The 25,274-nt window shown below is 39.9% G+C and overlaps 1 protein-coding gene across 2 annotated transcripts in view; it reads right to left on the bottom strand.

The window, feature by feature from the left end:
- The window catches only part of lin7a (lin-7 homolog A (C. elegans)), a 51,624-nt gene that overhangs the window by 15,514 nt on the left and 10,836 nt on the right, over nucleotides 1–25,274 (bottom strand). For both annotated transcript variants that reach the window (XM_080886682.1, XM_080886681.1), the window contains exons 2-3: nucleotides 15,961–16,079; nucleotides 2,385–2,456 (exon numbers count right to left, since the gene is read on the bottom strand). In XM_080886682.1, the coding sequence (XP_080742808.1) occupies nucleotides 2,385–2,456; nucleotides 15,961–16,079 (191 nt within the window). The remainder of the gene's footprint in view (nucleotides 1–2,384; nucleotides 2,457–15,960; nucleotides 16,080–25,274) is intronic.

Raw genomic sequence — 25,274 nt, 5'->3', positions numbered from 1 at the left:
CACACTGTGCGCCACGTTATTGTTTCGGTGAAATGAATTTCTACAATACTGTTACTGTTAATTCTACTCTGCAGTGTTTAAATGCTTACATATACACACAGTTACTGTCCCTCCACACATACGACTCGGGTCTGCTTCTATGCCCCAGCTTTGTTTACTTTTTCCCACCGAGGCTTCTAGACTTCTGATTGGCCAACATTTCTGCACGGTTAGGAATCTAGCGCCACCTGCTGCTTTGGCATGTTCATAGCAGCGTTTTCCTTCATTTCTGCCTTTATGTGTGGACGGGATTCTTTTTTAAAACGAAAACGGAAAATCTCCGTTTTCAAAAATACCCGTGTACGTGTGGACGTAGCCTCAGTCTCTGACTGGAAGCGCTAATTCGTCATTCGGCTTTTGTCAGACTAAAGTAACTGTTAAAACTGTTTGAAAAGCTCAGCTATACAACAAGGAGAGATTGAGAATTTCCTTTTAGTTCTCAGTTTATTTGATATTGACAAAAGTTAGTCAGTTTTGTCTGTTCTTCTGTAAAACAAACTAAGATTTATTTTTAGAATTAATATTTTGTTTCTAAGTGGAATTGACAATTTAGTAGTCTGTTTCGTTTGTTCTATTTTGAAACTTAAACGCTTTAGCGGCTGCCTTTTGTGTAGTTTGCAATATTTGCCTTTATTTATCTGAAAAAGTCTCATGTTCCTTAAGTACATCTACCCTGTTGAACTTATTATGAGAAATAAATATTTAAATCAAAACAAGCTGCTGATTATTTCACATTTTACTTGTGAGCAACGGCACATTTAAATCTTACAAATATAGTTATTTGGCTTATATCGTGATAGATATCGTTATCGCCTGAAATGAAAAAAACATATCGTGATATGAAAAAATCTCATATCACCCAGCTCTAGTTATACTGCAAATTATTTTTGAGGTGAGCACTGCCAACACTCTCCATATACAACGCCTTAACATATACCTTTTTCCTACATGAACATAGTGTCAGTTCTTAAATCGCAATTTAAAAACTGACTAACAGCATTTTGACCAACAGTATTTTCAACCTTTTGACACCTCTACCTTGAAATGCAAATTCCTGTTTTGTCTTCATTGCAAAGATTCAACAAGGTGCTGGAAACATTGCTCAGCGATTTTGTTCCATATTGACGTGATAGCATCACGCCGTTGCAGATAAAGATTTATCGGCTGCGCATCCAGGGTGAGAATCTCCAATTGCGTCACATCCATCACATCTATTGGATTGAGATCTGGTGAGTGTGGAGGCCGTTTGAGTACAATGAACTCATTTATTCAGTGTTTAGTTGGTACCACAGGGCCCAAATTGTGCTAAATATGCCCCACACCATTCTCCACCACCACCAGCAGCCTGAATCATTGATAGAAGGGAAGATACTTGAATACTTTTGTTGTATTTGAGTTACTGTTGCTTTCCTGTCAGCTTGAAGCAGTCTGGCTATTCTCCCCTGACCTTTGGCATCAACAAGGCATTTTGTCCCAGAGAACTGCTGCTTACTGGATTTTTCTCGTTCCCTCTTTTGGACTGTTTTCCGTAAACCTGAGGGGTGATTTTGTGGGAAAATCCCAGTAGCTCGGCAGTTCATGAACTGCTCAGATCAAAAACAACCATGTCACTTTCAAACTCACTTAAATCACTTTTTGTCTCTATTCTGATGCTCTGTTTGGACTGCAGCAGGTGGCTTAGAGCATGCCTAAGCACACCAAGTTGTTGCCATGATTGGCTGATTAGATGTTTTCATTAATGAGCACCTAACAAAGTAGCCAGTCAGTGTATATCAGGTTAAAGAAGAATCTTAGACCTTTCCAAACAAACAAATTAATAAAATGTTCGTAATTTATATCAATGAGATAACTCTGGTCTACAGCTAGTTGCCTGTCCATCTGCACATTTTGTCTGTGGTCAAATATACGTGTAAACTTGAAGTTAAAGAAAATGGTTTGAAAAAAAGGATGTAAAATATGTTAGTTGTTCCCATCCCGTGTAAACACAAACTTGTTTGCCTTTTATGTGTGTGCTCTCTCAATAGATAAAGAAATGAAATGTCATAAATGTGAATCTGTTAGACAGTCTTTTAGCAGATGAGACTAACAGCGACGCTTTGGTTTTATTCTTGGAAAACTGGCACTCGTGTGTCATTGCTTGATGACCCACACACTCTTAATGAGGGCCATTATCAAAGGATGTAGTTTGCTGATTTCAGGCAGCTTTGGCCAAATGAAATGAAATGATGAGAATGAAATCACTGGGTAAAGTGATTAAAAGACAGCTCCCGAGTCATTAGTTACAGCTTTCAGTAATTATATATTATGATTTTATTGCTGAGCCAAATTTCCAACACAGTTCTTACCTTAGCCGTGGCCCTGGCCTGATACTCTGGACAGCCATTCACTGTAATTGTTTCGTGCATATACTGGTACACCTGAAAGAAATGAAGACAGAGATGCACGTGGTTGAAATCTGAATCCACCAACTTGCACATGAGCTCAAACTCTTCTTTTCATAGTCAAATAATGGTTTCCTTCCACAGAAGGCTGTGCACACTTGCATGTGTACAATAGCAAACTCTCAGGAAGCACATGGCATAGACTGATCCCTAATCTATGAGCAGTAATATTGCTCCTAGTATTTCAAAGTAACCCTCAAGTGATAGGGCCTCGCTCAAGCCTTTGTATTTAATAACATCTTGTAACAGAAAATCCTATTACGATCCGGCACGATGACTTTCTGCAAACACGCTGGTGTTATCAGCAGCTAGACAGATAAGGGAGAGAGAATTTTGCGTTGATGCAGACAGAGAAGAATTTCTGTTACTGTAGAAAAAGTCAGATGTTCTTTTTTCGTTAATGTATATTAAAGGGGAGACTCTGGACTCTACCAGAGTAGGTCTGCATGATTCACGATTCAAAATAACCCCAAGTTCATCCATCCTTTTAGCTCCCAATCCCCTCTCTTTAAGCAAGTTTTCTTCCTGTCCCTTATTAACAGAGAGTTTGAACAACAAATGGGTGGGAATTCTGTGCACCTGGCCAGACCGGTTTTCCTGAGATGACCATATTAGGAATATCCCCTCTCACTGACCTAAAAGGTAGATCAGAACTGTCTGAAACAGAGGCTCTGTCTGAAAACTGTCTAAAGCCTGAGCTTTGGGGTTACAGGGATTACTTACTCTGTCTCCTTTAAACTTTCATGTTGACAAACGAGGCATATTGTGGTGTTACAGACAGCATAAAAAGTCAACAGAACAAGAAGTAACAGATTCTGCCGGGACTGAGCCGGTGCTAAAACACGGGTTAGTGAGCATGTCCATCTGGGTAAAAAAAAAGTTTTCTATTTGCTGAAGCAGACAGAATAAGTGCAGACAGCTGACCTTTCCTGTTTAGATGTGGCTTTTAAGAAAACCTTACAAGCAGACTTGTTCGGAGACTATAAAAGAGGAGACCATGGCCAATGTTGACTCGTGGGTAACATGCGGTAACTGAAGATATACTAGAGGAGTACCAATTCACACACTAAAACAAACAGCCTGATCTAATTTGTGTATGTTTTGCAGCTATAGAGTAGTCAGAAATCTGACCCAGTGCTACTGTCACATAATAAGAAATATAATCCAAGGATATGTTACATGTAAACTAATTCAGCTGTGTATGCTCATATTAACGATGGGCATAGTTTCTAATGATGATGAGATCGGGATATGTTGAAGTAAAGCTCAGACTTCAGTCTGCTCTAAATCCTTGATTTTAGGGAGTTTTTCTTCTCTCGGATCTAAGCAGCGCACCATTGTGCTGCCCCTGCTAGAGTCTATGAATAAAAATATGGACCTCAAAATAAAGGTCATAAAATAATGACTGAAATCTTTTTGGCTGATGACAAACAGTCCCATTTTTCTGCCTGCAATGTTGCTCACTGCCTCCTACTTTTTTCTTTACATTAAAGAGAACGTCTGAACCAGACATACCCATTACCTGCACAGAGAGAAATCAGGAGTTTAACATCAGTCAAGTTTGTGTGCATTGTTTGTAAGATATTTTTCAGAAAGCAGCAACTTGCCAGTGCACTTTCCAAACATTGCCTTGAGGTGTGACTGCCACCCCGTAACACAAGGCCTGCTTTTGCAAATGACTCGATTAAATACCGTAATGGCAGCATTGATTTCAGTGGAAAGATTCTCTAACTATCATCTAGCTGTTTTAATCTCACATTTATGGCATCTGCAATTAACTCAACGAATAAGTGACTGCGTTTTAATGGAACTGACGAATGTTTCTCAGCAGAAAAACAACAGCTTCTCAATGCAAAGCAGACTTGGAATGAATGTGTATGCTATGTTGGATATTATGGCTCAGAAATAAAATAATGATTCCACTTCCTGGATGACGTCACATCTCTCATTGCAGCAGAGCAGCTTGTTGGAGGCGAATGTGGCAGGCAGCTCTGACGTATCCCTGCAAAAACATTACAAAGGCCTTGCTTTTCTGTATCGTCAAAAGGGTGTATACTCATAGGATGCAAACCTTCAGATATTTGTATGTAGAGATCTCAAGAGCATGGAAAAAAATATCCCTGAGCTCCTGTCGGCTTGTTTGCTCATGGATCTCAAAGACCAAATGACTAGCTTTTGAGGGTGCACTTCAGAGCGCAACATGTTTTTGTAGATTCATGGTGCCGCTGATGCATTTTGATAAGAGGAGCCTGCAGTCCCCCCCCCCCCCACACACACACACACCACTCCCAAATGACACCTTTTCCTGATCTTTTTGAGGCTTAGCACAGCTTTATAAATGCCACAAAAGGTTTTTCTTGCCTCTATCTTACTACACAGTAGCTTCATTTCTCTCTTTTATCCCTTTGTTAGAAAAACACTACAGCAAGTCCTAATTACAGCTATTTATTCAGTCCATAACAGTCTCTAATGCTCTCTCTTAGCACCTATAAGACAAGAAGTCTGTAGGAAAAATGGCCTTTATCTGTCTGTGAAAGTAAAGCATTTTGGTCCTTAAAACATGGTCTCTGTTATGTAAATGTTTAGTAATGGCCCTATTCAAACACGACGTTACAGATAGCACTGCAATGCGTATGAAATACTTGGCATATTCTGAGAAGGCGGCACAGCAGTGAGCCGAAAAATAATGATACCCAGAAAATAAAAAACTCTCAGGTTTCTCTCAGTATATATCGCTGATGCATCAAAATGGCCAAGGTGAGCATAAGGGTGGCCAACATCTCACTTTTGGATCCCCTGATCCTCAACAATGGATAAAAAACAAACAAACAGTGAACTATTTCACAGATAAAGTCTCAGAAGGGTTGACTAAAATAATGCACTTAAAAAGTATTTTTAAAGTGCTTATTGTAAATTCATGAGTGTAATATAGTTTAATTGTTATGTGTAATTAAATGTGAAGAAACAGCTTCCATGAATATATGATCCATTTATCTGTGTATTGTGTTGACAAGATATGAAGATTGAAGATGAAGTAGGGTTGTGCTGCGCTTTCATGTAATACCAGTTTATACCACAAGAGAACGCAGTAAACTATTTACCCTTGTAATTCATTAAGCACTATTTCTGCTTAGAATTGTAGCCTGACAAAAGGCAAAGCCTCTTAAGAAAACGAGGTAAATGTCAGCACACACAAAGAAGAATAAAATCACAGAAAACAATCAAAAACAGAAGGCAAGAGTGGAAAAACGCACGCCACGCCCTCTGGTAATCCTGCCCCCTGGTGGTGTGGTGAAAGCTTTAGTTAAATTACTCAGGGCAGTGTTTCCCAACCTTTTGGAGCCACGGCACATATTTCACACTAGAAAAATCACACGGCACACCATCAAACAAAAATGTCACAAAAAGCGTACTGATAATTTTTCCCCAGTCTGTATTTTTTCTAGGACCCAGGTCAGATTGACTACTTTTTCTTTTCAAATATTTATCCATTGCTATTACGGGCTTCGTTGTCTCACTCACAGCATGACTATGATGTAATTTCTTCTGCGTCTTCTACTGTTTTACTGGCGGTTGGCAACCCATTTAATTAGAGCAGGTAGTTGTACCGCCCTCTAGGGGAGGATAATGTAATTGTTCTGCCCGTTACTCACGCCGGTCGCTTAGGGTATTAATCAGGTGGAGCCAGATAATCTTCCACGCCACACCTATGTGGGCCGGCAGAGTGGATGGGAAACACTGACTCAGAGGACAATTGCAAAATACTAGTTTGGAAAAATGTCAAAATCAACTTAACACGGACCAGTGCTCAAAGATACGCAGACGTAGATGCCAAGAACTGGTTTGAAACACACAGCCAAGTAATGAGGAGCAGCAACTGGATTCAACTTTTCTTTTGGCCAATATAAGGGTAATGTCCACTTTTCTTTGGAAAAACCTAAGAGTTTGTTTTAGTTAAATACGTCACTTTGCTCACCCACTAGTCATTTACAGGCAAAACACCTATAATATCTATCGACAGTATAAAAGATAGACACCAAGGTGCCATTTTGAAGCCTCGAAAAGTGTTTTTCCTCTTTTCTGACTCCTACGTAACTAAAATTTACAAAATGGACTTAATGTTTTATCCAATATGACTCGAAATCATGTCCATCTTTCACTGTTACTTCTACTGCTTAATGTTCATAGCAATACCACATACGGTGTGCCAAAGTAACTGCAACTCTGGGAACGTCAGATACAACACTTCTGGTGTGAGGAAAGAGAAGAAGAGTGCTGAATTATTTAGCCTGTGCTGTAATTTGGGAAAATAAGTGGATGGATATCAGCTGAAGATTTAAATTAAATAAGGACGACCATTTGCATAATTTCTTTTTTGGAACAGTGGAACATTGAGTGTCCACTCTGACTGAACAGATAATTTAAAAAAAGCCTTCTGAACTGGCTGATGGTTCGATTATTTCCTAGTTCCTCCCTTGCTGTTTCACGAGTTGAGCAGCAGAGCTCATGCAGGGCATCTTGACCCTAAATGTTTTATTTTCTTATAAACAATGACTAATATATCCATACCACAAGCAGCAAGGCGTTGCAGTGGTTAGCCCAATTGTTACATGGTCAATATCTTTCCATGAGGAGTCTGCATGCCCTCCCTGTGTCTGTGTGGATTTCCTCCAGGTACTCAGACTTCTTCCTCCAGTCTAAAGACAAGCTTGTTGACTTTGAACTATATAAGCCCATTCCCAAGTTCACTGATTTTTCTATAAAAAAATATTAATATATAATATGTCCTGGCTTATTTATTCGTCATATTTAAATAACAGTGCTCTGAAGATCCACAGTTGATATCTCCCTTCATATTTAACCTGATTGGTTGCAGTGCCCTGCAGAGAGCCAAAAATGGGACTAACAGCTTTGTGCTTTTGAATGTCAGCCTCCTCTTGTGGTGGGTGCACTTTGCTCTAAAAAGGCCAGCTTTCCTGCAGGCATCTTGTCAATTCCCCTTTCCTTTAACCAAATGTCTTCACTGTCCTTCCAACAACATCAATACAGCCACTCCATCCTCCCCTACATGGCTCCCTTCTGCTTAGTTTGCCACACATTCCTGGTTTTAATGGTGAAGTGGACACAAACACATTCTTTCTAAAAGAATACCAGCATCACAAAGCCCATCTCGGAAGGGATGCCTACAGGGAATATTGATGCAGTGCTTCTTAGGAACACGGCTTCTTGTTTTGTCTAGTGAGAGATGGAGAGGGTGGACGGGGGGTGGGGAAAAAGGAGGTCTTAGTCTGGTTAATGTAGTTTTGTTAAGGATGAAAACCATTATAGTTAGCGTCTCAGTGGTGCAAACCATGACACCGAGGGAAAATATAGAGCTCGAACAGACTGACTTAATGTACCTTTCATCCTTTAACTTAATGTGATGTGGGAGTCGGAGGCATTGTGACGGAATCAACACAAATCCCAGTCAATTATGCTGACTGAAAATCTCTGCTGAAGTGGAAAATCAACTGCAATTTCAAAGCTGATGAAAAACGTGGCCGCTCTGAGCCTGCTTATTGCACTTCCTGTATTGGTCACGTGGCTCCGTCTAACCCAATATCCCGCACATCACTCCCTTCCATCATTTCCAGCTGGTTAGCTCTTCCAGTCATCTCATCTTGTGTCCTTCCTTTCCCATTTGCAAGGCTGATTGACCCGGACAACTCATTCAGGGTGTTGCAGTGAAACTAATGCTGCGACACAAGACTCTCCCCCACACCATCGATGAACGTGGCGAGGGGAAGACAACCAGCTCATCAAACTCTGTCTCGTTGTCATTTATCTCTAACACTGCTGAACTGGCTCTTTTCCCTGCCGTCCATTCTTCATATTGACAGTTACCTTGTCATCCACTAACAAGGCTGATTCATGTTTTGCAAATTCTCTTGACGCAGACATATAGTAGGAAGTCAGGTTTATACTCCATAGACAAGATTAGTGTCCCCTCCCCTGTCTCTGAAATGAACCAACTCAAATATGTGTGTAAGAAAAGGAATCATATCATAGATTACAGGATAAAGTTTGTACTGGAAAGAAAGGTAATCTGTGATAATGAAATCCCACAAGGTGAGCGTGATCAAAATGTACAAGGCGAGGGTTGAGCTATTTTAACCTGCGTTTTATGGTGAGTGAAAATGAATTAGAATATGATTACAGAGAGGAATTTTTAAACAGCTCCAAAGTGAAAAACTGATCTAGTTAAAAACCAATTCTGAGTATATTTTCCTTTGGATTAAAAAGCAGTGGGTTTTTCTTAGAATTACAAAGATATTTTTTCCCTTTTAGGCAGCAGTGAGTTGAAATTACTGCCATTATAGCGTAAAAAGCTACTTCCCGAGATTTCACAATCACTTTAGATAGGTATTCCATGACAATGAGCATTTGTTGTCTGCATTATGGTATCATTTTGTGGCTGAAAGTACTGATTTATTTCTTCCTCTGTAATATTCAGACATCTGAGATATTAGAGATAAAAATCAAGAAGCAAAGAAAGACAAGAAATAGACAAATAAATTAAAGCAGTGGGGATTTTGTATTTTTTTTTCAGGTTTGCTTTTAATGTTTCAGTTAATGGTAATCAGTGTTGGTCAAGTTACTTGAAAAAAGTAATCAGTAACTAATTACTGATTACTTCCCCCAAAAGGTAATCCCGTTACTTTACTGATTACTTATTTTCAAAAGTAATTCATTACTTAGTTACTTTTTAAAAACACGATTTATAACCTGAATAGGTAACAAAGCGATAGATCTTTCAGCCCAAATATACTTTTTCTACATAATCCATCATACAAAATGTAATCAAATGGAAAAGTCTCTTTTTAAAACTTGTTTTATTAGTTTTAATCTTTTAACTTTATGCATCAAGCAAAAATTTAATTATATGCAACATTCTCTGACTTGAAGAAATTAGTTTAACATTTAAACCTATTTTCTGCACATTTCAGCACATAAAATAAAATATTTTTTGTGTTTACACTCACTCTTTCAAATAGATGCAAGTAAAGACAACCAGCTCATCAAACTCTGTCTCGTTGTCATTTATCTCTAACACTGCTGAACTGGCTCTTTTCCCTGCCGTCCATTCTTCATATTGACAGTTACCTTGTCATCCACTAACATGGATGTAGCTCAGGTGGTAGAGCAGGTCATCTACTGATCGGAAGGTTGGTGGTTCGATTCCTGGCTTCCCCTAGTCTACATGCCAAATATCCTTGGGCAAGATACTAACCCGAAATTGCTCTCCAATGCGTTCATCGGAGTATGAATGTGTGTGAATGTCAGTTAGAAAGCACCTAGGAAAAATGTGCTTGTGTGAATGGGTGTGAATGGGTGAATGCACAAGTTGTGTAAAGCGCTTTGAGTGCTCAGAAGAGTAGAAAAGAGCTATATAAGAACCAGTCCATTTACCATTTTAAAACACAGCAGGAAATAAATAAAGTCAAAGACTCAGTGGTCCTGTTGCTCTATTTTCACCTGTAAAGCAGGAGTGGGGTAGGTGGAGGTTTACCCTGGTGCAGGTGTGCCGCAGCGGTCAGTGGAAGAATCTGCAAGTTTCTCAGTGAATTTCCAATTACGTGGTTCGGTGCTTGCTGGGAAGTTTAGGGGGGGTTTTTTTTCACTGTAAAAAGAAGTTTTCTTCCCATGTGAGCAACGGACACTAATGTTTTTGTCACTTTTTATGGAATCAAACTCAAAGTAAGGTCAGTACTTCCACGCTTTAAATGCTGCACGCTCATACTCTCTCCCGCACTCGATATATTATCCATTGTTGATCTGCACACAGCTGTTGTCACAAACGTCGCACTCGCTTACGTCACTGTCATGAGACATTCTTGCAAAAAAAAAAAAAAATCACGGTTTTAGTAACGCAGTAATTTTAAGAAATTGCTGCCTATAACCTGGAGACAGCTACATGCTATACATAAACATCCAGTAACATCCAGAGGTGATGTATGTACAAAGTCTTGCATACATACAGACAACTGTCAAGTGCTGTCTTACACTCAAAATACATGTAATAGTACAGGAATTCACAATTGTGGAATCAGTTGACTAGGACTAGTTTTTCAGCTGCGTGCAACATTTCTCTTCTTCTTCTTCTTCTTGTTCTTCGGTAACCACAGCAAATCTTCTGCCTCCATCTCATCCTATCCCTCGCATCCTCTTCTATGACACCAACATCACACCAGTCTTCCTTTACTACATCCATGAATCATTTATGGGATCATGCTTTTCTCGTCCTGCCTGGCAGCCCCATCTTCACCATCCTTCGTCCAGTTGAGTTAAGTGTCATGATAGTAGCAGGGCACTGTTACAGAGGGTTACAGGGCCTACATTCTTCCTTTATGTACAAGCTACCGGTTCAAATAATTATAAAAAAAACATTTTTCAATACCTATTGACAGACTGAAATAAAGGCAGGCTGTGTGTGAGAAGAAGACATCACCAGACAGAAAAAATGAACCCTGTGGCTATAGCTGCTTTCTCTTGTCACAAACAAACATATCAAAAAAAGCGTTAGTATTTCAGACCATTAAATCCAGCCTAACTGCTACTTTCCCACTGAGATTCCCTTTCACTCAAAGATTGTCTCTGCTAACTGCTCCTGATGCAAACAGAGCATCAGAGGACACAGCTGTTGAGAGCTGTGATATTCCACTACATGACCTCATTTAATGCGCCGCATAATAATGGTAATAATCTACAGTATGCAACAACCACCACTTATAAATGGTCCTCCAGCTGGCTCAGCACTACAGAGAGATGCTGTTGTAGTGCGTCGGTTTTCCAAATGTGTCATTGACTATATGCCACAGTCGTCCTCGCTGCAGCCCACTAATCCCACAGCATCTCTGATGGTTTCCCTGGTGACTGTGTTTAGCCAGCTCTTTGTGGGTGAAGTGCTTCACATCTTTGGCTCTTGGCAAACAGCAACTACTGCTGCTGCTGCGCTCTTTTTTTTTTATGAGGTTTTTGAGAATCACTGTCATTGCACTCCAGTGACTGGCACTGGGATCAGTCAGCTGGTTGCCAGACGGGCAGTTGGTGCCAGGACGTGCCAGGCTTCCCCAAGCTGGCCAGAGCAGAGCAGAACAGAAGACTATTCCCCATCCCTTCTGTTGCATGTTTTCATGGGTTTTACGTAACATTTGATCAGAATTAATTTCTGATCATTGGTGCCATTGCTGGTGTTGGCGAACTTTCTACTTTTCTATTTGTCTAGACAAAAGCTGAAAAATTAATGATCTCCAGCATTCACTGATTAAACTGCGACTATAAAGGGCGTTCAAATTGGATGTCTTGTCAAATATCACATTTTATCATCCTCTACAGACTCTGCATGACACTCCTTTTTGATGTGTTTCCTTGATCTAAAAGGGACCTTTCGTGCTTTACCTTATTTTCTGTCACACATATATGCATATAGTGCAGTACAAAAGTCTTCAGCCTCCCCTAATTTCTTTATATTTTGTTATATAAAATGGGAAAAGTGGCAGTGATTTATCAAAACATGTGCAAACATAGATGGATATGCAGTATGTAAGGCAAATACAAAGTTTGTACAAGTCTAACGAGCCAATATTCAGTATGACTCCCTTTAGTCTTCAACACAACCTGAACTGTCTTAGCCAGGTGTTCTTGTCATATCTTGAATTCATCTTCAGGAACAGCTCCTCTGGGTTCTTGAAGGACATTCTTTGGAAGTCTTTTCTACATGATCCCACACTACAAAAATGTTCAGTCCAGGCTCTGGGGAAGCCAGGCAATGACTGATAGTTTCCCATTGTGTGTTTTTCTATCCAGGTATGTTTTTATTGCGTTGGCAGTGTGTTTGGGATCATAATTCCATCAGTTTTTCCAAGATCCCCAACACCACTGACTGAAATACAGCCCCACAACATGACTGAGCCTCCACCATGTTGCACTCACTGCTGACTCTGTCCTGATCTCCTCTGTCTATAATGACATCAATCCGAATCAGACATTTCAAAAAACGCGTTCACACTGATTTTTTCAGTCCAGTTCTTTGGCATACCTCAGCCTTTTCTCCCCGTTTCTCTTCTTTCCTGGTAGCCGCTGAGACCATTTCTGACAGTAGAAGGACAAATTGAAGGGCTAGATGCATCTTTCAGGCCATGCATCAGGCACGACTTTCAGATACTGTTCATCTGCTGTAGATAAAAACTTTAAAAGTGCTTCAGAAAGCCTGAACAACTATAGCTCCAGGGCGTTTTAAAAAATAGAACAAAGCCAGCGTTCTTGTAAGCTAAATATAAAGAACTGGTAGGTGTCTCACAGTGTTTGCACAGTACATTCTATCAACACGTGTAGACACTTAGCCATCAGAGTGCTGTAACCACTTTGATCTAGACAGTTTTTTCTACTCTTAGATCAGTATGATGTCAGTAAGGCTAAATATCATGGTCATCTCATGCACACAGCTCTGGATGTTAGCACAGAAGCCCCACCCAAGTGATCCTGAAACATTCAGCTTACGAAGCACAGCCATTCAGAAGAAAGCTGCTTTACCTACAGGTGGTTACAGAAAGTGGATGGGACAACTGTAAGAGTCTGAAAATATGAGGCATCTTTGACAAAAGTTATGTTATATTTAAAAAAATTGATTAAATAAATTATGTATGTTATAATACATCGGACCAGCTTTTTTTTTTTTTTTTTTTTTTAATCAATCACAGTACCCTAATGGCAGTTAATGCATGAAATGGCATTTAATTATGCTCTGTTAAAGTAAAAGAAATGGTGAGATCCTGTTAAATACAGAAGTGTCATACTCATCGTTTTCTTCATCTTTTAAACAAATGACAAAATATTTTATGCAATTATTTATCTTCAGATTTTAAGACCTTCTTTATTATTTTGTTTACCCCATATATACTTCTAAGTAACAAGTACAAGCTGAGAAAGTAAGTTTTATAAAGTGCGAATTACAGCAGCTGGCTTACAATTCCCCATATCACTGATTTTCCAAAACATATTATGGTTATTTTTTGCCCTGCAGCAGTAAAATCTTATTGCATGTCTACTTAATTTACAACACAATTCTCTTCAGAAAATACAGCGGCGCTCTTCCCAACATACTGATGAAGTCCGCTAATTGTCTTTCATTCCAGAACAAATTACATGTTCACTTTGTTCACAATTAACTTGCAGCACAGAGGCCATTCTGTCATCTGCTTCCCTGCTCTTCAAACTGCTGTTTACTTAACAAATCCATGTCACTGGGTAGTGCTAAAGTATATCACAACAGACAGAACACTAAACACACAAGATCTGTTGTTATCAGCCTGTGCAGCCGCGCCACGTAGAGCGAACGCTCTTGTTTGCTTCTTACCCCCGCCGTCTTGATGAATGATCTCAAGATGACGGATCAGTGGGTGGTTGTTTTGCGTGCATGAGAATGAAAGCATTTTAACAAGAGGAGAAAAACAAGAACTTCAGTTTCACGATTCACATTTTACTTCATCCCCGTAAAATACGATTGAAACCAATCCCTAACAGGGATTCGCTTAATTAAAATTCAGTTTAACGAGCTTATCAAACCTTAGACTTAATGAAATGCTCATGATGTTTTCTGGCCCTGTGAACATTTAAATGTGTGTGTGTGGGGGGGGGGTTATGCAGTCAAAAACCCACTGTGCCTCTGACTTCTGCTGTTCAGCTCTAGCTGTAATAAGGCAGCGCGATAAGCTCTGACATTTTCATTATGCTGCAGTCATTTGTTGATTGATGCAGCTCAGCAATGCCTTAAAGTTACACTCTCTGATTTTCTTGTTGTTGCTCCAGGCTTACTGTGGGCTTTGGGTTTGAGTTTCAAGGCACTTACAGTGACCTGACAGCACAGTTTGGCACCACTGCATTATATAAAACTATCAGGTAATGTTACTTCTCACCTTCGGCCAAGATATGAAATATGTTGAGCGAAAAGCTGTTTAGAGATTTGGATGTCAAGTCAGGTGTCAAATTCATTTGAAAAACACAAGGTGACTATCTGCTGTTTTTATTTCCTTGGGTCTGATGGAGCTTACAGGACTCAGAATCAGTACTCTTGCTACTATCAAGCCTTTCAAGCACCACAGATAATAATACGCTTAAAGTTATAAGTAACCACATCAAGATAATCTTCAAAGTAAGCCAACAAATCGCAGTAGCATTTCTTTTAAATGAACTACTTAGGGCCCAAGTGACAGAATTTCTAAGACCACTCCTCCTACCGAAATTTAGTGATTTCAAAATCCGATATTTCAGTATTTTCCAATATCGATATCTTTTTCTTTCAAATGCAAAATACATAAACATTGTTGGCAAAAGCTGGAAGAAAAACTCCATAACCTTTTGTTTTGTAAGGTTATTTGTTTACTCTTATACTCTCTGCCTGACTTTGCTCACATTAGCTGGCCGTGCTTTACCAAAACGGAAGTTGGAGTGCCCTCAGGTGGGCAAACTATGCAATGTCAACAGTAGAAACATATGAATGGTGTCTCTTCTTTACTTTTTAAATTTTCATTTAAACTTTCATTATCATCAATCATCAATAAATACCAATAGTGGTCCTGTCTGACTGTCTGTTACACAGCAGAAAATGTCAGCAAATATATACCAGATGTTTGATACTGATTGATATTAAATAAACTGGCAAGTGTGCCTGCGTTTAACGCAAATTTTGAAAAAGAGAAATAGATGGTGTTGTATGCAAGTTTTTGCATTCTTGAAAAAAAATGACAGTTTTACTGAAGACGTCCTCTAAGCTTTCATTTTGAGCCAAATTAAACCAGGAATTCGACATCCTTTATACCCCTAACCCATAGAAAAATTACTCAGTACGTAAACATGAATTGTTGAATTATTAGGCTGAATGTCAGTCTTTGTAATAGTATTGAGAATATTTTTTTTTTAAAGGTAGCTCTTTTTAAAACGTTATCCAAGAAACCAACATCCACAGACACATGATGGATGGTGGGGTATAACCAGACAACCTATTTTTAATATATTTATTTATCCCCTTTATGTATATCTAAAAGTGAATTACATTCCTGTCTCATTGTGGTTTAGATGTTGAGATTATTCGTATGGGTCTCTGCACTGCTGGTATTCCTAACAATGCCCATGTGCCCTTTCAAGAAAAGCTACATAATGCTTGTCTTTGGTGCTTCAAGCTCTTATGGGTCATTAGCCCTGTGGAATAAGAAATGGAGTTAGATGGATAAAGCCATTGCAAAAGTCACACCTGAGTTCAGCTTATTGTTCCCACATTTTATCTTTTTGTATTGTTTTGTTTTAAATTACAAAAACATATTATGCACAAATTCTACTAAAGGTCCAGTACAGAAGACAGATGGGAAAGGTCATGACAAAGGAGCCCCACACAAGAAAAACAATCTAAATTCTTGTTGGTGTTCACAGAGCAGCAGTGACTCACCTCTCTGATGGCTGTGCAGAACTCACTCTGAAGGACTTTCTTCAGAGATTGGAGCTTGTGACCGGGAACATCGCCTGACTCCTGCAGCTTCTCCAGCAGCTCAATAGCCCTGGCAACATCTGGGAAGCGAGAGAGAGAGAATGGGTGTGAGTAAATATGTATATGTGTGTGGGTACTCATGCCAAGGGGACAGAGGAAGAGGAAAAAAAGAAGCCCCGTTCAATTACATTAACAGCACTGCTGTGACAAAGGCGCTAGAGCAAATCAATGGGCAGGATAATGGAAATAGACTCAGTCAAGACCAGCAGTTGCAAGGACGATAGAACAGCAATCCCATCCATGGATCGTTTGCATTGGCTTATCTCTGAGCATGAGAATAAAGGAGCGGGGTGACAAGTCAAGGACTCATTTGTTCAAAGGTAACACTTCCTGGAAAGAGTAGGCATTACAAAGCGTTTACACTAAACCGTAAGCCTTAAGGTAGAGGCCGTGACTCTGGGGTCTTCTGAGCTCTTTTCTCTTAATTAGCTTCTGCTGAACAAGTTCCACAGCCTGGATGATTAATTTTTTACCCTCTGAAACTGGCAGGCCAAATAGACTCACAAAGGTAGAAAGGGTGATTTGGTACTCAATCACTGGACTTAGATTGTTGTGTCAATATCATGTTTTATTCATGCCTAAGACCTGTGACCACACAAGAGGGGGTGACGGCAATAACATTTCAGTTCATACAATTCAAGTTCCCCCTCTGCTCTAGTTTCAACCCAAAGGGGACACGGGCTATTTTTTGCAAGTACCCCATAATAAGGCATTTAAGTAACGATTATATTCATTGTCTACTAATTACTGATTATTTAATTCATTCTTTAAGCCAATCAGGTCACATCTTTAAACTAGTAGTACTCTTAACTCCCCAAAATATGTTAAAACTTCAGAAGGATAAAACAATAAAAAGTATTCATAATTTCAGTATAGCACGTAATGAATACATGTTTTATTACATTTAGCTTCTGAACACCACAAAAGTTTGTTTTGTAAATACTATCAAATATTTTTTTCAGACGCATTTAATTATTTATCACGTAGAGCCGAATTAAAATGCAACCGTATTGCTCAATATCACAAATGTGACGCAAACAGCATCCTCCAACATTAGACAGGAAATTCAGACAAGAAAAAAAAAAATCCCTAAAATGCAAAAAACAGAAAATTAAACTGCAGGAAAACTCAGGAAGACAAAGGAAGCGGGATCCCTCTCCTCAGCTAGACAGACTTGGAGTAGATGTTGTGTACACTGTGTTTAGTAGGTCTCTCAGTGTTGGTAAGGCCTCAAGGGCTATAAATGATCCAGCGGCCTCTGAGATTAGTCTCTTTTAATCTGCGACTGAGTGGCGTCTTTTTTATCTGTTCTCGAGGACACATCAGAAAGTTGCCAAAGCCTTATCTGAATAGATGAGCATAGATTGAGCTGAAATATGCCCCGTTACAGAATAAACTTCAAAACTGGGTCACATTATTTCTTGTCAGCAAGTGTGATTAGCTTTGTTTTCGTCAATATCACACTGCTCAAAAGTGTTTCTGTGTAAAAGATTTGAGCCTCGCAACATGTTTCTGCCGCTTGATTTATCAGTGGGTTACAATTATATATCAACGACTGATGTTATTCATTTAAAACAACGTACCAGCGGCAACAGACGTTTAGCTGAGTTGCAAGTTTAGGGTCATGATATATCAACAAGCAAACGCTGCATATTTAATGACGTTATATGGCAGGGCCACACTTCCATCTATGCTGACCACCAGGGATCGAGCACACAGACGCATAAATATACTCTCTAGGTTTTTTGCTGTATCCACATATGCTTGTTCAGAGAGAAAACTGGGAAAACAGGGACACAGAAGTCTGTAATGCAATCAAACACAACAAATTGTGCTGATTTTTGTTGATTAATCAAGAATTTAGATCAGTGATTCACAAACATGGATACAAGTAACAGAGACGAACAGAGAGAAAAAAAAAGGGTAAGTAATGTAAATAGAAAACATAAGTACGCCTTTACTGCTTCCATAGCAATTAAAAAGTTAAGCAGCAACCAGCTGCTGCTAACTAAATGCGTTTGAATAATTCAGTATCAGCAAGTGTGAGCACCTCTATAAAAGCAGAGGTTTTGGCAGTTTGCTGGTCAAGAGCACTCAGGTGTGTGATAACCCAATGCCACAATCTTTCCAGGAATGGTGAACCAAGCAAAATCACCCCAAGGTCAGACCATGTAATGCTTAGAGAGGCTGCAAAATAAAATAAAATAAAATCCCGAAGGCTATACTGCAGACTCTACAGGCCTCAGTCAGCAAGTTAAATGTTAAAGTTCATGACAGTAGAACGGTTGCTGGGAGAAAGTCTATTCTCTCTAAAAGGAACATGGCAGGACAGGTTAGGTTTACACAGTTGCATCTGAACAATGCACAGCACGTCTAGAACAATGTCCTTTGGACAGATGTTTGCCCATAATGCACTGTGGCACAGCCACCTCATATCCACTGTCAAGCGCTGTGCTGGAGGACTGATTGTTTGGGCTTGTTTTGCAGCCACAGGATGTTGCCACCTTGCAGTCATTGAGTCGACCACAAACTCCTCTATACACCAAAGTGTTCTACAGTCAAATGTGAAGCCATCTGCCTGACAGGCAAAGTTTTAACTGGGTCATGCAACAGGACAATGATCCCAAGCACAGCAGCAAATCTACAACAGAATGTCTGAAAAAGAAAAGAATCAAGGTGCAGCAACAGCCCAGTCAAAGTCCAGACTTCAGCCTGAATGAAATGACGTGACAGGCCCTTAATCGAGCTGTGCATAGACCTGTGAATGTCAATGAACTGAAGCAATGCTGTAAAGAAGAGTGGGACCAAAATTCCTCCACAATGATATGAGAGACTGAGAAAATCCAATTCAATTCAGTTTTATTTATACGGCTCTAAATCACAAAAACAGTTACCTCGAGACCCTTTATTTTGTGAGGTAAAGGCCATACAATATACAGTGTAGAGAGAAACCCCAACAATGAGACAGCAAGCGAGCGCTTGGCAACAGTAGGAAGGAAAAACTCTAGGAATCACAAGTAAGCCGTCTGTGAGCAGTCTGAGAGTGAAGTGCTCTATTATAATTTAGCAAAATGCAAAAAGTCAGAAATTCTAAGTATAAATGAACCATAAATAACCCACTGAGCAGTGATATGTAGTAAAGTAAATAATATATACTTAGACTATTCTATACTTAATAGGCTGTGTCCCCTTCATTTTAAGGCTCAACTATGTATTATAGCTCCATGCAGGTTTCTTTGGTATAAAAAACCACTTAAAAAAAAAAAACCATAGCCATTTACACACATGCACTATTGCCCTAAGCTTAATATTGAGTTGAATGCCAGAAGACAAATGCATGATGCTTTGCACACTGAACCATCTTCATTTTGTTGGCTTCCCAATCATCCTGCTTTCTGCTTCCTGCAAGCTCTAGTCAGATCCCCTGTCTAAAACCACACAGAGTATCAACATGTGACAAAGAAAAAGTCTGACAGTATCACAACCTAAACCTGAGGTGTCAAAGATAAGGCCCGGGGGGCCAGACACGTCCTGATGAAGACTCCAGCCCATTGAACATCATTGGAAGGTGTAATGTTTTACAGCTTTATCTTTACTGACAAAGACCTCCCACACACTACACCAGGGGTGCCCAATCCCGGTCCTCGAGAGCTACCGTCCTGCAGCTTTTAGATGCATCCTTGTTCCCACACACCTGAATCAAATGAATGGCTTGTTATCAGGCCTTTGCCAAACATGATGGCATGCTGAAGAGATCAAACCATTTGATTCAGCTGTGTTGGAGTAGGGATGCATCTAAAAGCTGCAGGATAGTAGCTCTCGAGGACCGGGATTGGGCACCCCTGCGCTACACCAAAGTAACTGGGTAATACATAAAAAACCAAGGAAAAGTTTTTTTTCTCCCTTTATAATTTCTATTATTTACAACGGATACACAGAATACACTGTGTATCCATCCACTGTACACATGGATTCACGTTTTTGTAATTTGACACGTTTATTTCTTACAATTTCAGAGTCCTGGTGACAAATTTCTGACATTTACCGCAGCAGCATTTCTCTACCATATTGAAAAAAACTGAGACATACATTCGAAATTGCACCCCTTTTTCTAATATTAAGATATCTCAAGGATTAAATGTATAATTAAACTCCTTTATACTGACAGAAAGGGGAGTTTCACTGGTCCGGCCCACTTAAGATTAAAGTGGGCTGTATGTGGCCTATGATGTAAAATGAGTTTAACATCCCTGACCTAAATGTCCTGACATTTTCCTGAGCTCACATGTGAAAACAGTTTCCGTCTTCAACCTAAAATTTCATGATTCATATAAAGGGGGCTTGGTTTTTGCTTCCAAAGGAGACTCAGATCCCTACAAGTTTAACTTGTACTTAACAGATTCTCCTTATGTCCCCACTATATGAGTAATACCAGCACACACACACACACACACACACACACACACACACTGGTATTGAATTCTGGGAATATTGAGCAATTCAGCAAAGCAGATGACAGACTGAAAGGCTTTTGCTGCATGCAAGCCAGCGGGAGGTAAGAAAAGAAGCAGTACTGAGCTCTGACCCCTGCGAATACTATATAAGGTAATGTGAAATGTACAGTTTCTATTTCTTTAAAAGGTCATTTGGGGGCATTGTGCTGTTATTAGACGGACAGGAAATATGGGGAAAGAGAACAGGGGAGAGACATGGTAAGAATCCAGCTGGCTGTAAATCAAATCGGGGACTCATTCCTCAAAGCACTTCCGCCCATGTGGTATGAGCTATAGCCAATTGGCTGTCAGGGCTACCCCCTCTGCCTGTTTCTATTTCAAGCACTCTGTAATAAAGCACTGAGAATTTTATTGATTTTCTTGAAATTGCAGGGGTCAGTTCCCATCACGAGAACAAGGCATGCAAGCGACAGTCCAGTCATTTAATACGGGCTTATTTAGAGCAAACAGTGGTGTGAATTTTCAGGGAAGTGCTAATTAGCCATTAATCTAATAACCAAGAGTTTCATTTAAAGACAGCAGCTGCATTTTTGCTATTTTTCCTGGTGTGTTTTGTCTGTCGAACATTAAAGATTCTATCACTCCCAGTCCAAGCACCGTTAGCCTTCAGCATGTTCCCGCCTGTTCCAATCACCTCAGCTCTGCACTTACCTTCACACCTGCTTCTCATCCCCAGAGGGACTGTACACCAAGCCCCTACTGTTACTGCCCCTATGCCTGCAGCTTCTTTCTCTCATTCGGCACAAAAATGTAACTGAAAATAATAAGAAATAAAATGACAACAACAGCGGAAGCGTCTCTAATTAAGAAGCGTTAAACACAGATTTAACGAGACACATGTTAGCAGTTGAGCAAAATAAATACACTGCAGTGAGGATCTCGTGCTTTCTTCAATGCTTCGCTTATTCAGTGTTGTCCATGCTGAGTCGACACACTTATGGAGGGTTTATGCTACAGTATTAGAAGCCTAGCAGCTCTCTGGGCTTTAGTTGGGATCCCACAGTTTCCAAACACCATATTTCTGATTTTATTTTAAAAAAAAAAAAAAAAAAAAAAAAAGGACTAAAAACAGTTGGACGTGTCTTATTGCTGGAATAATGAAGCGTTGTCAAAGTTTCTTGCACGTGTCGGTTAAGCACAAGGTTTCCTTTGGCAGCAGTGTGTGACACTTCGGGTTATGGCATTAGTTACACAGGGCTGTCACTCAAAACCAAAAATAAAAGTCAGTTGGAAAAAAAAAAGAGGAACCAAGTTACAAACAACACTCTGATGTGGAAGTTGCGGGTCTTTAAAACGGGATGTTATCTAAAATCTGAATTCTTGACTCCTGCTGTGAGGTGTTATGCATTCAGGGACATTGTGCTGGCATGCTTAGGTTCCTCCTGTCCTCTTACACGAAAAGGTCACTGCATATCAATACAAAGTTATTCCGAGTGCTCACATGGTGAAACAAGACACCTGATGGTGTTTATTTTCCTTTAATCTGTCACCTGTCCGATCTCTAATTGATATTCTGGTCTTTACGCCTGTTTTCTGCCCTGCCCTGTTTATTTTTGGACCCCTTCTCGCCCTTTTTTGGACACTTCGGCTTGTTTGTGACCTTTTGTACTTGGCCGACGATTTGGTTGGACGCCAGCCTGCGCCCGCTTAATTAAACTTTGTTCTTAATTCTTCTGTCCTCTCTCAGGGCTGGCATGAGTCTGTGTTACTGAGAGAGATTTATCGTTTTGTACGTCACATGGTCAATTTAACCTCTCCTGTTATCGAATACGCCCAACCACCCTGCCAAAAAAACCACTGGGGTGAATAAAACATTCTTTTTTTGTGTTTTGCAAACACTGAAACTTTTTTCAAAATTTAATTCCCTACAGCTAAACTTGCAATGGTCAGGTCTCCCTTGAAAAACAGGAGTGGGAATTACTACTTAAAATACGGCAAACTTTGCCTTAAAACTTTAACGACAGGTATAAAAGCAGTTTGTTTATACCCATATAACACTTTTTAAAGTGCCAATACATTCTTAAGCATGCAGCACTAACACATATATATATTTTATCAAGGTGAATACTAAAGGTTACTCGTACGCCTGAATATAAAAAAAAACAAAACACTGATTCTGAATAGCTCATAATGACTTGGTACACTTCCAAGCAGCAAGGGCAACGGTCTCAGAGGTTTACGAGCATTTCTTTCTAATTACATGCAGGTCAAGGGCCATCCAGATATCCCCCCCTCTGCCATTATTGACTTCCACATGCTCATTAGCACCATTTTCCTTATCCGCATCAAATACTTTCACTAGGCATTCGGAACTTGACTTCAAAGATTGATGTTGCAGACATTTCTGCCAGTGCTTTCATCTCGTTGATCACAAGTGATGCCTTCCCATTTCTTGATATAATCTTTCCAGCTCGAATCGGGGGTGGTATTTTAAATTTCAGAAGCTCTGCATCAAACAGAGAAGCTGCCACAGTTTAAATGCAATTAAATTGTGCAATGTAAGCTCTAGAGAGTAAAAACTGAAATACTGTGAGTCCATGTTTGCCATGCCCTTCATCTTCTGCCATTACAAGATGATATAATTGCAGGTGGACATACAAATCTGAATGTAACGTAAATGATAGCCACACGCCTCAAACCAGAGATAACGAAATGTCTGCTCGCACTGCACAGGCACGTTTCCTCTTTGATGCTTCCAGTGATATGTGCTGTGAATTAGTGGGACCAGTGTGATGGATTATGTCCTGCAGATCGCATTGCCCGCTTTGTTTATTTCTTTAGTTCAGCCACTGTGATTCAAATGAACCACACATATTTAAGCACAAATGTCCCACGGTCACGCTTCACTGTGCACTGTTCTGTGTGTGCTAAATGTGAAAGTGGGCCCCGTTAGATGAGCTGTGTGACGGATCAGAGGAAACCCACAGAGAGGAGGCACTGAAGGGTGATTTTTTTTTTTCCATGACAAAGCAGCTGAGATGACCGCAGGGGATCATAGTTACGTCACATCACCAGGAAATCACTCCCAAATCAGATGTGCAGTGAAATGACATATTACATTACCTAATAGTGCAACAGAGGGGGGCAAATCAGCTTAGTGACCTCTATTATAACAGTGACATAACAGTGGCAAAAGACCATAATTATCAAATGTTTTACTTGCAACTGAGCAAAAAAGGCTGACAAAACAAATGAAGCATAGTTCAAGATAACACCAAGTATACGCTCAACGCCCACATGGCATTCCTGTTACATGCAAGGTCTATGAATAAACTTCAGCTGGAGGTAGTATAGGAAATGCAATTCCATCCTTGACTAACCACCACGGTTATACAATAACAACACACATGAAAACTACCAGATTTAACGTGTTTTACTAACATCTGAGGGAAGGGCTTTGAAGTTGGGGGTGCTGGTGTGTGTGCACACGTCAGGCATACACAGTCAATCTTGCAACTATAAAGTCTCCATAGAGCTGTCAAGATAGGCAATAAGCCTGTTTGCAAACAGATGACTAGAACCTATAAGTGTATTTTACCCAGCTGAAGAGCCAAAGGTATAGGATGAGTGGATCGATCAAGTCAGAACTAAGCTTAAGAAAAAACAATCTGTTATGCTTAGAAGGCTGACTAAAGTAAATGAAATGTCTCAAGCTTTAGTCTTTGTCAGTCAAAACGCACTGGCACACATGGTTATAGAAACTGTGAGTCGATGACTTTTTATGTGGGAACTTTGTGAATTGTTTTTTGTCTAATAACTAAAAGTCATAGCAGAAAAATAAAATAAACAATGACCAGAAAATCACCGCTTTAGCATCTGGTTCATTTTTTTTCTGTTTATCCATTTCAGGGTTGCGCTGAGGCTGGAGCCTATCCCGGCTGTCATAGGGTGAGAGGTACACGCTGGACAGGTTATCAGTCTGTTGTAGGACTAATACAGAAAGACAGACAACCATTCATACCTATAGCCATTTTAAAGACACCAGTTAACCTAACAGGAGTGTCTTTGGACAAAGGGGAGGAACTGGGATTCATAGGGGACCGAAGGATGTCTCCCTATTGCATTAACTAAAATGGAATAAACAAAAAAACATAACAACTAATAACTATTACTCATCTCTCATCATCAGCCTGACCCCCCACATGCACATACATGTTCCTGGTCCACTTCTAAACCATTTGGTGGAGACAACCAATCCTTTCCTTCACGCTCAACAACTCTCAGCCTTCTAGTTTCTGCCTGTCGGCCTCGTCATGCCTCTTTTCTCGCCTTTGTGTCCACATGCTTTGCCTTTTCTACCTGTACATTAAATCAGCACAGTGAGCCCTTGCCTTTGATTTCTGCATTCCTTCTCGTTCATTTAAAGACATCTGCTAACGCTACACTTCACGGGGATCGTGGCCCAAATGAGTGTTTTCCCTAAAAATGCAATTCACCACCATTCAACTCTGGATTTTACTGACTTTTACTCCAAAGTTAAAAAAAGAAACAAACCAAAAAACCCCACAAATTTATGCTGGGGGGGGGGGTTCAATGTGCCCAGATGTGTTCAACATCTGTAAAAAAAAAATTTTTACACTCATTTCAATGAAAATTCTACTTCGTTGAGACGTGCAAGACTGTCAAATTTTGCATATCTCTGAGGCAAACAGATGGTATGCAATTAAGTCATTCTCACTGTGTACTCTGACAGATTCTTCT

Source organism: Rhamphochromis sp. 'chilingali' (assembly GCF_963969265.1).
Source record: "Rhamphochromis sp. 'chilingali' genome assembly, chromosome: 7".
NCBI classification, from domain to species: domain Eukaryota; kingdom Metazoa; phylum Chordata; class Actinopteri; order Cichliformes; family Cichlidae; genus Rhamphochromis; species Rhamphochromis sp. 'chilingali'.
Note: the sequence above shows the minus strand (reverse complement) of the source record. Positions and strands in the feature narration are given on the sequence as shown.